At 43.6% G+C, this 14,772-nt stretch overlaps 1 protein-coding gene across 5 annotated transcripts in view; it reads left to right on the top strand.

The window, feature by feature from the left end:
• Nucleotides 1-14,772, top strand: part of LOC116939092 (acetyl-CoA carboxylase-like) — a 99,092-nt gene that overhangs the window by 12,058 nt on the left and 72,262 nt on the right. For 4 of the 5 annotated variants that reach the window (XM_032947037.2, XM_032947038.2, XM_032947041.2 and 1 more), the window contains 6 exons: nt 4,772-4,898; nt 5,318-5,456; nt 6,684-6,793; nt 8,389-8,470; nt 9,953-10,051; nt 10,956-11,068. In XM_032947037.2, the coding sequence (XP_032802928.2) occupies nt 4,772-4,898; nt 5,318-5,456; nt 6,684-6,793; nt 8,389-8,470; nt 9,953-10,051; nt 10,956-11,068 (670 nt within the window). Of the gene's footprint in view, nt 1-1,379; nt 1,557-4,771; nt 4,899-5,317; nt 5,457-6,683; nt 6,794-8,388; nt 8,471-9,952; nt 10,052-10,955; nt 11,069-14,772 lie in introns of those variants that run through there. The other variant, XM_032947039.2, reaches the window with a different exon arrangement.

Raw genomic sequence — 14,772 nt, forward strand, 5'->3', positions numbered from 1 at the left:
CAAATCACTTTAAACTAAAACTATTGTCATTGTAGTGCGTATTTAATGTGGCGCTGCACTCCGATGTTGTAGGAGAAAACGCGCATTAAAAAGGAGGCGTTGGAAAGCTGAGATTTAGCATAAAATTCACTTGAAAATATTCATCGTCTAACTAAAACTGCAGATGTTCAGAATATTATATTGAAATTCGCTTATAATTATAAACTATTAAAAGTTATTATAACTATAAAAAAATACTTAACTTTGTAGTAGAACGAAGCAAAATGGAGAGTACAATTATAACAATCACATATTCATTTAACAGAATGAAAAGCCCTGGTAGAATCATTAGAATCAAAATGTTTAATAATAATCATTCAAAAAATGTACAAAATGTATGCTTCTCCATTCTCTCATGAAGAAGCAAAATGCTCCTTCATGCAATAAATCAAAGGTGACCTTAGTAAATTTAAATATTCAAATAGTTAATGACAATTAATAAAAATTAGTGTTGTTATAACAATTCGATTTAATTCATATTTTTTTAAAGTTGCGCATTTTGATGTGACGTCACATTTCTCAAACCCCCCCCTCCCCCCCTCGTCACAAATGTTTGACCTCCCCCCCCCCCTCGATGCGTGACATTATTTATGGACGGCCCCTAACTTTACAGCGCTGTCGTTAATCTTGGGATATACCTAAAATACAATCACAGTCGCACGTACTGACACGTCCTTACATGTGTGTGTAATGTAAACACCCCCCCCTCCCCCGGGGCCTCCGCCAGCTGGAGGGCCTCCAGAGATTAAGTTACAAGTCATTTCATTTGTGAATGCTGAATTGTATTTGTTGTTAGCCTTGTAAAAATACATTTTATTTTTTCTTTAACTTTGTTTTCTTTTTTAAAATATTACTGGGGGCCTCACGGTACCTGTAGCCCCAGGGGCCTACAGAATCTTAATCTGGCCCTGACTGACACCACCCCACTAAGCATACAGCCATGAATGTGTCTTTACAGCAGTGCGCAGCAGTCCAAACAAGATGCGGGAATCGTATTTGCACATCAGTTCAGCTCTTATTACTTACTATAACTGCCGTGCTTTTGGAAGGGTCAATAATAAAAACTGTTCCATGTTAAAAAAATAAACACACGCATTAAACAAAAGTTACAACGGACGAGTAAGTGTCACCACTTTGTGTCCAGATCACAAGCGAGATAATAGTTGAAAGCCAGCCAGCCAGCAAGCAAGCAGCAGCAGCAGCAGGCAAGCAAGCAAAAAAAACAGCAGCAGGCAGAAAAAAAAGAGCAACGGGTGGAGTTGTAGATGTTGGTGTGGGAGGAGGGGGAGGGCATCAACCACGCGTAGCCGGGTTGGCTGGGCTCCTTGGGGCGGCACTTGAGGAAGTGGCTGTCGGTCCGCCCGTGCGTGCGCATTGCTTGCGTGCTCGAGTTTCTTAGGCTTTTTTGGCAAATCGCGCCCGCTTGACTTGCTGCCAGCTGCTGGCAGCAAGGCGTTTATGATGTCTGCTGTGGGTGATGACGGCGGTGACGGCGACGGTGGTGGTGGCCGGTGGTGGTGAGTTTTTGCCCGGACGCGTGGACTGTCACGGGTTGCACGTGATAGAGGTGCCCGCGTGCCCTTCACGTTGTTGTGGAAAGAGCAGCGGTCGCGGGGGCTGCCGTGACCGGATCAGAGAGGAATAGAGAGGAAACACAACATGTTTAAAACATCCTCTGCTAATTCGTTTTAACGCAAAGGCAGACGTTTGCCAAATGTGATTTTTTTATTAATGCAATACATTATTGACAGGTTATGCTAAAACTTTCCGCCTCCCCCATATAGTGCTGTTTAATTCTTGTGTCACAATGTATCTTGCTCTCAAGAGTTGGGTTACAAAACGTTGCAGATCGTGTGCTGGCTGCATATGTGGAAGACTTTAGTTTCGCTACATTGCCGGGTCAATTCGGGTTCTGCGTGGTCTTTTTTTTCTGCAAGGTTGCAGAGTTTTATTAATGAACGGTCGGAAATGTACAACTCACTTTGGTGTATGTTGGGGTGGAGCAGTGGTTAGCGCAGACATGGGCAAAGTACGGCCCGTTGGGCTATTTAATCCGGCCTGCCAAACTTGTCCAAATATTATTAAATTAAATTTGACCTTTCTCCTGTAATGCCCCCATTTTCCCATTAGATGGCACACTTTGACCGGGAGTGTGGTAATTGGTTTTGGGTGCAGGTCTCAGATGTTTTCATGATGTGTGATCAGTCACGTTACGACATGTTTTTGTATTGTTCATGTTCGTTCAAATTTGTTAAATTGCCTTGCAAATAATTGCTTTGCTACCTGTTAAAGGCCAAATCTTTTCATGTAATGATTTTTACACGTCATTTATATTAGTTCACACAAACACTCCGTCCATCTGTTCCTGGCCCGGCCCCCTCTGTCAAATTTAGAACCCATTGTGGCCCGCGAGTCAAAAGATTTGCCCACCCCTGGGTTAGCGCACTTCAATTTGAAGCAGACAACCTGAGTTCGATTCTCAACCACAACTTTTGTCAGTGGCGAGTGAAATCTGGGCCACCACTCCCCCTCTACCCTCTACGAACCCACACTGACCAATGTTATGAAGTATGATACAAAAAATATGCCCACCCCTGATGGACACAGTGTGGTTATTTATTCAGCAGTATGTTGACAATGGATTGTCTATTATTAACAATCATAATACAATATTTAGCAAAACTGTTACCCGAAGTACGTCCGTTTCAATTGTTTATGTCTAAAGGTTTTTGTTTGTCAGGATAAATGCATTGGGGAACGCACGTGCAATGGAAACATAGCCACGAATATAGCTGATTAAAATGTTCAGAGCGGTGCTTGCTGTTCGTGCCAATTGAACAGGACACCCCAGATGTGAGTGCCCTGCATGGCTGCTCTTTTAGTATTGTGTCTTGTCACACACGTGTGCTCAAAATTGAACTCTGCTTTCACAGTCGTGTGTCTGCTTTCACAGTCGTGTGTCCCACGTTATTTAGAATGCACAAGGTCTGCAAATGCTCGGGCAAATGGTTTTTACTTCTACTTTATCTGATTAGTTATTGCTATTGAAATCCATTTTGATCTATCCCAGAGCAGTAACAACAACCCTTCCTGTTGGAGAACAGGCCATGAAGTGAATATCGCAGAACTTACCTCCGAGTTATTTTCAAGTGCCCGCCACTACCCTAATAATGGCCTCTTTTTTTACCATTCATAGCGTATTAATCATTTTTCGATTACTATTTACGTGTAAAATTTACCTCAGATTTTTCCAAAACAACAAAGCTATTACCACTCGTCGATGCATTGAAATAAATTTCAACCACAAGGCTTTCAACGCCACATCCCGTACTCTTCGTCAAATCAGAAGTTGCATTGATCAGGATTTCGCAAATACCATGGCATCCAGACTGTCATCACACGCCTTGGCTGTTGCAACTCTCTCCTGTACAGAGTCAACGATTGCCTAAGCAAACGTCTCCAGCATCTCCGAAAAACCCTCCTCGCCATTCAATTGCTAGGCCCCACCTCTCGCGACCTCTTCAAACCCTTTGAAAGTAGCTGCGCTGGTTATCAGTGCGTGAGTCCAGTTCAAGGTTGCAGCACTCACTTCTATAGCAAAGCCAACTGGTCAACCAGCTTACCTGAGCAATACTCTTTGGTTCTTTCGGTAAAGTCACGTAGGTGAAAAAAACAGTATATAATTTTATTTGTTTCTTTATATTTTTTTATTTTTCACCTACGTGACTTTACCGAAAGAAGCAAAGAGTATGGATCCTTGCAGTCACGAAAACTGAACATCTACCTGAGCAATGCCATCCCACCCATATGTACCATCACGAAGCCGAAACTTATCCATTACGGAACTGCGGGGTGTAAAATCCACTTGGCGTAGGACAGCATGACGGAGATCTTCATCTGCAGCCCCAGGTAGTCTGGAACAGTCTCTGCCAACTGAAGTCCACTCAGTCGTGCCATCCGCTCTTCCGTCTCAGCCTTTTGCTGAATAAGGCATGCGCTAGATATCTTAGATTGATTAATTGGTTCACACTGTCACACTGCAGGGGACAGCACTTTCCCTACACAGAGTTATGTTTGTTGCATAGCAGTCAACCCGATATTCTTAACTCTCGTAGCTGGAATTCGGAACCAATTATAATTTGATGTGTTTTTTTTGTCCTTGCTGAGACAATCCAACTTGAAAACTTGGTTTAATCACGGATGGCTGGCTGTTTTTTTGACCCCAGGATCTCTGCGATGCCAGCTCTGACCTCTGCACCAAATGGCCACCGAGTAATAGTTGTTTTATGTACAGTGCGACCTCAGGTAGTTAGTATTAAGAATAACACCACTAGTTATATTACGTTAATAGTGGTATAATTTAATGTTCACTACTACATCTCCTTTGGAGATAACACGTCCGAGAGGATTACTATCATGCAGATGGAGAGAACTGGTCCCTGCAGGGTGGGCTGGTAGGAACATTGGAATTTTTCACTTCGTTAAAGTATTGAAAGGGGACGGACGGACGGACACATTAATCTATTGCAGGCTGGTACACTCAGTTTACAACTTCGTTCCTACCAGTATAAGATCTGCTCGTCCACAGCACTGTGGCATCACAGTCCCGTGTCGGAGGGCATTAGCATTGGAAGCCTTTCATCCAGCAGTGGATTGATTATGGCCGATGATGCTTGCGTGCAGAAATGAGATTGTAACTAAAGGTTTTACAGATTTCCTTGTGTTGTTTCAGGCCAAGCATGTCGGGTTCCAATCTGGTGAGGATCGGACGCAGAGCCATGGATCAGCAACGTGACTTCACGGTGGCCTCCCCGGCTGAGTTCGTCACTCGGTTCGGGGGAAACCGCGTCGTCGAGAAGGCACGTGACCCGGCGGAGCCCACGCAGAATTTCTGGTGGACTCTGTTCATCCCCTGTCAACTACGTCATTCTATCCCGTCATCGTCAAGATCATCACATTCCCACATTCCCACAAACTAAACCGACTGCTGTACAGCCCAACAGAGCGCGAGGCCGCCGGTGTACGAGATCGTGAAATCGATTCCTTGCCAAGGCGTACTTGGCCAATCTTCCCTTTTTTTATAACTCAGAAGAGCACCGCTTATTGGGGAGTCAGTAGCTACCGTATTGTAAAAAAAAAACTAATTTGTGCCATAGGCACTTGGAATGTCCACCACTGTTGCAGGTTCCCCAAGGCTTAGGTGAGCTCCGCCAAGTGCTCATTCCTTGACTCTTCGCTCACTGTCTGTCCACATCTTGCCGAATACATCTCTGTGCAGGTTCTCATCGCCAACAACGGCATCGCGGCGGTGAAGTGCATGCGCTCGATTCGCCGCTGGGCCTACGAGATGTTCCGCAATGAGCGCGCCATCCGCTTCGTCGTCATGGTTACGCCCGAGGACCTCAAGGCCAATGCAGGTGGGTGGAATTTGATGGGGCGGATAAACCGACCACAGATGTTGGCCGTTTGTGTGTGTTTTGAGCAGTTTGTAACGGGTTTCCAAATCAATTATTTTCTCTCGAATTCGTTGTTATTTAATTGAGCGAAGGTTCATTGTAAAATCTACGTACGTGTACAATTATTTTGTGGGCTTCCTGATGCCATGTGGGTTGTGTCGATTACTTGACCATACTGCATGGTGGTTCGTCTTGGTTGCTGCATAGGGGGACCGAGATTGGTTCAGATGTTATCCACCACTGATGTTAGCCATGGCCAGGAATGAAACCACTAGTTTACTGAATACTATGAATGTATTTTTTGTACGCTTTTTATGAACGTTTATTGTTGCAAGATTAGAGTCGAGAAGTCTAAAGTTTACAGTACCTGGAAAAGAATAAAAGTCGATGGCAAGCCCTCAGTTGTTTGATCTGGTATCAGATATCTTGGCCTTGGCACTCGCAACAGACCTCAGGACTTTGAGCTGGAGTAACCTCCGGTTAATTTTAGGCATCACTGTCACTTGAATAGGGCAGTGTATATTCCACAGCACTTCAGTTCTGCTTATAACACGATGTTCAATCTACAATGCCGGTAGAGTGTAAAATAAAATAGAGTTTTCTTGCTGTTTGATTACTGTTTTTAACAGACCCGGTTTCAATTCACTGTTTTTCCAGGCACATCAGCATTATGTTAAAATATGAATAATCCATCTAGGATATCTTGCAGAGCAGTGCATCACACCGTGTGTTTAAGAACGCCATGGAAGTGAAATTTATATGAAATGTTTTCTAATTTCCTTTTTCTTTTTGCCACACTAGTGGGTGCAACTTTCCCATACATAAACAATGTATTCGAATTCACAGAGCAGTAAATGAGCCGAATTAGGTGTGCACTCTTTGGTGACTGAGCTGAAACCATCACCTCACTACATGAGAGACAGGTGGCTGAAACCTGGATTCCACCCTTAGGATCTGCATAGCCCCGGCTCAGTGTTGTCATCCTGGGGCAAGCTTGTCTCTTTTTTAAAATCCTCAACATTTCCACGTTGGGCACAACGTGCGGATTTGTAAGCGCATATCAGTGTTTGTTTCTGTGTGTGTGTGTGCGTGCATATTTTATTGTAAATGTACACGATTGCTTGGGAGTCTGCATCACCTCATGAGCTGCTGCGGCCATTTAGCTTTTTTTTTTTTTCCGCTTCACAGAATACATTAAGATGGCCGACCAGTACGTGCCCGTGCCGGGCGGTTCAAACAACAACAACTACGCCAACGTGGAGCTTATCCTGGACATCGCGCGCCGTATCCCTGTGCAGGTGCCGCCGTCTTGTGACGATCGTCCGTGGCAGGGGCGTAGCTGTCGGGTAGTGTGTACAAGCCGTGCAAATGCACCCCCCGGGGCCTTACTGGCTGGAACCGCCTAGGCCAGAGTGATAAGCGGACAGGGGTACCGTTTAATCGCTTGCACCAGCCTTCCCAAACCTTTTGAGTCATGGGGGTTATTTGGCCATACCTCACTACGCTGGGTAGCGCGATGGTGAAGGCAGGGAACATAGATGTAGCAGTATAGGAGTACAGTACAATATTTGTTTTTACAGGACCTCCCCTCTGCTGACCAAATTTGCCACAGTATTAGCCCATGAGCAACCTGGCCACGTGTCTCTACCCAGCCACTTGTAGGTCATGTCCATCACTTGCCTGACCACATACGGAGCTTATTTTGTTTTGCGTACAACTTGACGAACAACCAAAGGGATACTTATATGCCACCATGGTTAAATATGTTCCCCCCCCCCTCGCTGAATGTTTAGGCAATCTGTCCTGCATGGTTGATTAGTGTGTTGATATAAGAATTGGTTTTAATCTTTCTGGCAATAAAACAGGTGTTAAGATGTTAAAACACCAAACATAAACCTTTTGCAAGGAATCGTACATGGACACCCACTGGGAGTTTCGCAACATTCCCTTGTGTGATCCACCAATCCTCGCCTCCACAGTGCTGCATTCCAGGCGTGCGCCACCACCACCGCCCAGCTAAATGTAGTCGTGAAATGTAGGCAAGGTTATGGAAGTGCATTTGGCAGAAAAAAAAAAGCACAAGCAATGTTTTTTGTGTATTTATGGAAAAAAAACATTTCCATATGTAAACAACATGTGAAAGTACAGTATTTATTTGTTTCCTCTGTTACGAGGCTTTATATATATCCTGCTATTCGCATCATGAAACAATTTCGGCGAGCATTGCATCGCTGTGTTGTCGAGAAACGGCCCTGGGAGGGCACTTAGAACTACTTATGAAATCTCTTAAACAAGCCTCTTCATCCACACCGCGGGGCGCATAATTAGTTTGCTGTGAAATGAGTGTTGGTCACGTGTCAAGTGAACCGATATGTTTCATTCTCAAGAGTTGACGTTTAGCCAAGTCAAGTGAAAAACTGAACGTAGCACGGTGGGGGGGGGGGGTTATTTGTTGTTGATTTGTCTTCGGTGGCCGGGCTGAGACGGTCGACTCTTGTTTCTGAGAACTCAGTTTAATCACGGGAGGTTAAAAGCATGGTTATAAGCCGGCTCAATGTATTCTGACCTCTGAGCCACCCCGGACACGTTCCAGTAGAATTGTTCCTCAAGGTATACAGCACGGATTACAAGACGCACTCATCTCCCCTGGAAATTAAAGCAGAGAGGTTAGAGGTGCGTCTTATAATCTGGTGGGTGTGTGTTTCTAAACAGATTTATACAAATTTTGATTTAAAGCTTTCGTGACTGCAGTGATCATATTCTTGGTTCCCTTCAACGAGATTTATACAACTCGAGTTTTGGGGTGTGTCTTACATCCCCGGAGCATCTTATAATACAGAGAAAACGGTGCAACTGTAGTTGTTTATTTAAGCGATGACGTTTTTTTTTCCAGGCGGTGTGGGCTGGATGGGGCCACGCTTCAGAGAACTGTAAACTTCCAGAGCTCTTGAACAAGCATGGCATTGCATTTTTGGGTAAGTGGGAGACCCTCCTTCAACATACCTGCATTTAAACCTTAGTTGTGGCAAGTTTATTTTTTATATTTATTTTTCGTGCTTCAAAAAATAAACTAAGGATGTAACAAATCGAAACATCAATATATTTATTCTTATGCTGATGATAATTAATCAAATCATGCTGGAAAGGACTGATTATTTTCGATTTGTCTCTGCATTGCATTTACGTGATCCCTGCAATGACGAGAGGCTGCTATATCGACCACAATGTTAAAATATCGATTCTTGAATTGATATTCAATCATGAACCATGACAATTCATGGTATTTCTGGGGATGATTCATTGTTACAAACAATCCTGTAAGAAATGCTGCCATATGAAATAGAGAAACAATACAAATTTGTTGACAAAGAGAATAAAAAAGTTGTCCTATTTTAGAATTACGCGTACAGTTTGTAGTCATTTAACAAGGGATCTGATTTATCTCTGGCTTGTTATTTGAGTCCCCTACTTTAGCTCGTAATTAATACTCGTGGTGATAATAAATTATGCCCGTTAGAAACAGCGCTCTTGAGTTGACTGACCGTGGAAATAGGTTCACGTGAAGTGAAGCTGTGGCCGATCGTGCCACTCCCCCCCCCCCCCCCCCCCGTTTTAGGTAAATTTTTGGTTTACCAGGTGAGACCTCAAGACCAGCATATTCTCATTATCAAGAGTAACCTAAGCATAAAATGGCATATGTCAACAGCATTAGGGGGGGGGGACAAAGGTCACCTTGGTGTGTATTCCTGGCTCAGTGAACCAGTCATTATCTATTGTGTGCAGGCTGTAATGGGTGCTTGCTTAGTGCGCTTGTCCCAACAATGTATCCTTGTTTTAAGGGGGCTGTGTGTTTATTCTCTCTAGAGAGTGTGTGTCACTAAATATATAATAGCTTCGCATGGAATTTGGCGTTGGCATGTAATGACTGGTATGTAAAGACGGCTCAGTTAATTGATTACAATTTTCGGGTTTGTGAGCAAAATCATTAATATCGAACTGTGGGTGTAAGCCTTGATTGTTTTTCCATTTCATTGGTATTCTATGCAAATGTTGTATATAGGCTGAGTGAAGTAATGAGATGGAACAAACATGACTGCATATAATAGACCGTATCCGAGAAGACAAAAGTAGTCGATTCTAGAATTACATTTTGACACCGAATTGTGAAATTGCATCAAACTGTGGTCAGCGTGAAACATTACACACTTAAGAGGGAATGGTAAAATGTACTGTGCCTACCTGTCCATGTAAATGTGCGTGTGTGACCTCGTGTACCGTGCCAGCCTTAATTGGTGCTCGTAAACGGCAATTTCCCCAACAGGTCTGTTCAAGGGTATATGGGTTTTGTCTTTGTCGTCGTGTACATATGCTTGTGCGATCGGGAGTGTGTGTGTAAACCCTTTGTCTGTATACAGCCATACGTGTGTGTGCTCATTTGTGTATCTGTGTGTGTGCAGGGCCTCCCAGCTCAGCCATGTGGGCTCTGGGAGACAAGGTGGCATCGTCTATCGTGGCCCAGACTGCCGGCATTCCGACCTTGCCTTGGACTGGCAGTGGTTAGTGACCAGAGAAAACACCCCACCATTCTCTCATTGTCTGCACTACTATATGCAGTAATATGCACATGGAAAACTGCAGTTAATTTGAGGCCTTTTTCCCCATAATCGGAGCATGAGACCAAATCAGCCGGAATGTGCTCGGTCTCATCAGAGTGGACAGTCTTGGATGGTGTTTGGATGGTGCATGGGTGGCCTTGTATATAACAGGTGGTGTAGACTGCTGTTTGGCTATGTTGTTTTTGAACTTATACATGGTATAACATAGCCAGTTAAAAAAAATTGAAAATAATGAAGGCAAAAAACCCACGACGTTTCGATCGCAACGCAAGCGGTCTTCATCAGGCGCAGAGAAAAGTGGGGTCGCTTTTTTGCGATCGTCGTGGGCTTTTTGCTTTTATTACTTTTAATTATTTGATATTTGATTTGATTATTTTTATTTTTTGTTTTCTATTTACGTGACTTTACCGAAAGAACCAAAGAACCAAGAATATGAGATTCCTGCAGTCGCGAAAGTTTTAAGTCTAAATGTAGCCAGTTAATTAAACATAACAAGGTTTATTATACTGTCATAGGGAAGAAAATTAAGTATTGATGTTTCAGCTGTCTGGCCTTATTCAGGAAATATCTGGCCATGGATTGACACAGAGCTGCACATGATTTGTTTTGCACAATATCGCCGTCACTTGTTGGTTCCGGTGACCCTTGCGAAGGAGAGCGGCTGTCTCATTGGCTCCTCATCTGGTGAAGTAAAGTCAATCAAATAAGCACCCGCAAGTATTCAGGGGGGCCGGGGTGGTGGTGTGCTAAACACTTGTAGAAAGAACGTCGTGTTTATCTCGGCTCTCCCCCGCTTTCCGATCGTTTATTTGCTTGACCCTGTTCCAATGGGATCACCACGCAGGACTCACCGTGGACTCGCCCGTGGTGGAGGAGGGGCAGGGGCCCAGGGTGCTGAGCGTCCCGCGGGAGGTGTTTGAGAAGGGCTGCGTGCGGGACCTCGAGGAAGCCCTGCAGGTGAGTTAAACTAAACTCGTTTAACACGTAGGCTTTCGCGACCAGTCTTATTCATAATAAAGGTTTTTGGGTTAGATCGCGTTATTTAAAAATGTGTTGCAACCCTCCACCACCCGACACGGCCAGTCAGTAAAAAATGTATCACGTTGACAAAAGACAAATAGTTCACTACTTTAGCCCACCGGTGTGTTGAAGAGTGAATCCACAACATGTACAGTTTGAGTAGTACGACGTTTCGCTGGAAATTACATCCAGCATCATCGGGCGATTTGTCAGAATTGTGAAGCCATCCACCTACTTCCAGTCTTAAATAGTGCAGGATGACGTCATCATTGTTAAGCCCCATCAGGATTCGAGATCAGAGGCGGAGGTGGGGGTGTATGCAATTATGTAATAGATCAATAATCAGCCACTTAGCATGTGACTCACCTGTAAGGAATTGCAATGTGTTGTGTATTATTCATAATAACGGTTTTTGGGTTAGATCGCGTTTATTTATAAATGTGTCGTAACCCTCCACCACCCGACACGGCCAATCAGCAAAAAAGTGTCACGTTGACAAAAGACAAATAATTCACTACTTTAGCCCACCGGTGTGTTGAAGAGTGAATCCACATTTACAGTTTGAGGACGACGTTTCGCTGGTAAGTACTTCCAGCATCATCGGGCAATTCGCCAGAATGGTGAAGCCCTCGCTTGCTCCCGGTTTTATATAGAGCAGCAGGGTGACGTCATCACTTAACTCATATCAGGTGCAGAGATTAGAGGCGGAGGGGGGGGGGGGTAATGTAATTATATAATCGATTAGTAATCAGTCATTGGTTATGATTAGTAATGAGTTGTAGATTAGTAATTCTTTAAATCAAAATGTAATGTGTATTATTTAATAATACGCTTCCAGGCCGCACTAAGCCGGTAGCTGTCAGAGCGATTAAAGTTATTCTTGTTCCTCTCAATTTCAATGGATTCTCTAATTAGTCTTTGCCAGTAATAATTAGTTTTACACACCACTGCTCTATATAAAACCGGGAGCAAGCGAGGGCTTCACCATTCTGGCGAATTGCCCGATGATGCTGGAAGTACTTACCAGCGAAACGTCGTACTCAAACTGTAAATGTGGATTCACTCTTCAACACACCGGTGGGCTAAAGTAGTGAATTATTTGTCTTTTGTCAACGTGACACTTTTTTGCTGATTGGCCGTGTCGGGTGGTGGAGGGTTACGACACATTTATAAATAAACGCGATCTAACCCAAAAACCGTTATTATGAATAATATTGGTCGCGAAAGCCTACGTGTTAAACTGTTGTGTATTACTTAATAATACGTTTCCAGGCTGCGCTGAGTCTATAGCTTTCACTGCGATTGAAATTATTTGAATTCTTCTCAATTTCAATTGATTCTCTAACTCATCTTGGCTCGTAATAATTAGTTCTGCATAACACTTCAACGTTATCAAAATCAATTGAATGTCGATTTAAAGCTTTCGTGACTGCAGTAATTCATATTCTTAGCTCTTTCGGTAAAGTCACGTTGAAGGGAAACAATAAAATAATAAAAAATATATATAAAACAATAACAATTCTCACGACGTTTCGACCATAACACAAACGGTTGTCATCAGGTGTGTCGGTTTGCATTAATTAATTTATTTTTAAACGGTGTATTTATTTATAAAAAAACGTCAGCGCCACGCGCAGCGATTTGGCAGTTTATTTAGAAGGACTAGTCCATCTATGTTCTGAAAAGAGGAGGGGGGAGATGAAAAATTAATGTATGCTGTCTGAAAGCCACTGTAAGCGTGAACAATCAATTAAGACCTGAAATGGTTTATTAAATCTTTCCAATTATTGCTAAGCCAGAATCCATCTTCTCAGTTGAAATTGTCTCTGTGCTTGTATATGTGGATAGCCTCATGAACTTAATCTCTCATGGTAGCCAGATGGCTTACAAATAACCTCTGTCTTGGAAAAGTCAATGTCATGTGAGCCTACTGAATTATAACAATGATCTGCCACGGCCGAGGTGTTGGTCCTACCGTGTTTAAGGTCTGCTTTGGAGAAACCAAACGCCATGTCTCGGACCGCATTCGTGAAAAATAAATATGCCGTTTAAAAATAAATAAATTAATGCAAACCGACGCACCTGATGACGACCGTTTGTGTTATGGTCGAAACGTCGTGATAATTTTTATTGTTTTATATATATTTATTATTTTATTGTTTCCCTTCAACGTGACTTTACCGAAAGAGCTAAGAATAACAATTGAATGTCCTTGTTGGCAAGCATGCTCTGCCACTGCCGACAGCTGTGTTTGGGAGAATTGAATGTTCCTTTGGTGTTCTGGACAGATGGGACTGAACATTAGAACAAATAAATGATTTAGATGGAAGGGTCATGCAAGGAATGAGGAATGGCTGACCTTGGTAGAGGGTGGTAGGTAGGGGTTAGGAAAGGGTAGGTGAGTGAAGATTTGGGGGCGTGGGGGAAGAGAATGGGCAATGAAGAAGAGGTCAGCTTGGGTTTGTGCATATCAGTGCATCCTTTTTGATTCATTCTCTTTGATAAGCTTGTACCAGGGGTTGGGGAACCATCTCCTTGCTCGGGGTTTAATTTAATCGGACTCGAATACCTTTGGCCGGACGCACATCAACGCACACCTGAGTCGCTTCTCTCACTGCCTGCTCCTCCCGCGGTGACAGCAGTCGCTGAGTACGATAATTTTCCTAAAACCGAAGTGGTTAAATTCAAATATTTCACCTGGATAATCCCCGAAAATCAAACAGCTACAGTAAGGGAAAAAAAAGTATTTGATCCCCTGCTGATTTTGTACGTTTGCCCACTGACAAAGAAATGATCAGTCTATAATTTTAATGGTAGGATTTTTGAACAGTGAGAGACAGAATAACGACAAAAAAAATCCAGAAAAACACATCAAAAATGTTATAAATTGATTTGCATTTTAATGAGGGAAATAAGTATTTGACCCCTCTGCAAAACATGACTTAGTACTTGGTGGCAAAACCCTTGTTGGCACTCGCAGAGGTCAGACGTTTCTTGTAGTTGGCCACCAGGTTTGCACACATCTCAGGAGGGATTTTGTCCCACTCCTCTTTGTAGATCTTCTCCAAGTCATTAAGGTTTCGAGGCTGACGTTTGGCAACTCGAACCTTCAGCTCCCTCCACAGATTTTCTATGGGATTAAGGTCTGGAGACTGGCTAGGCTACTCCAGGACCTTAATGTGCTTCTTCTTGAGCCACTCCTTTGTTGCCTTGGCCATGTGTTTTGGGTTATTGTCATGCTGGAATACCCATCCACGACCCATTTTCAATGCCCTGGCTGAGGGAAGGAGGTTCTCACTCAAGATTTGACGGTACATGGCCCCGTCCATCGTCCCTTTGATGCGGTGAAGTTGTCCTGTCCCCTTAGCAGAAAAACACCCCCAAAGCATAATGTTTCCACCTCCATGTTTGATGGTGGGGATGGTGTTCTTGGGGTCATAGGCAGCATTCCTCCTCCTCCAAACACGGCGAGTTGAGTTGATGCCAAAAAGCTCCATGTTGGTCTCATCTGACCACAACACTTTCACCCAGTTGTCCTCTGAATCATTCAGATGTTCATTGGCAAACTTCAGACGGGCATGTATATGTGCTTTCTTGAGCAGGGGGACCTTGCGGGCGCTGCAGGATTTCAGTCCTTCACG

This window comes from Petromyzon marinus, chromosome 5, assembly GCF_048934315.1.
Source record: "Petromyzon marinus isolate PM22_M1 ecotype Great Lakes invasive population chromosome 5, UKy_Petmar_22M1.pri1.0, whole genome shotgun sequence".
In the NCBI taxonomy this organism is placed as follows: Eukaryota; Metazoa; Chordata; class Hyperoartia; order Petromyzontiformes; family Petromyzontidae; genus Petromyzon; species Petromyzon marinus.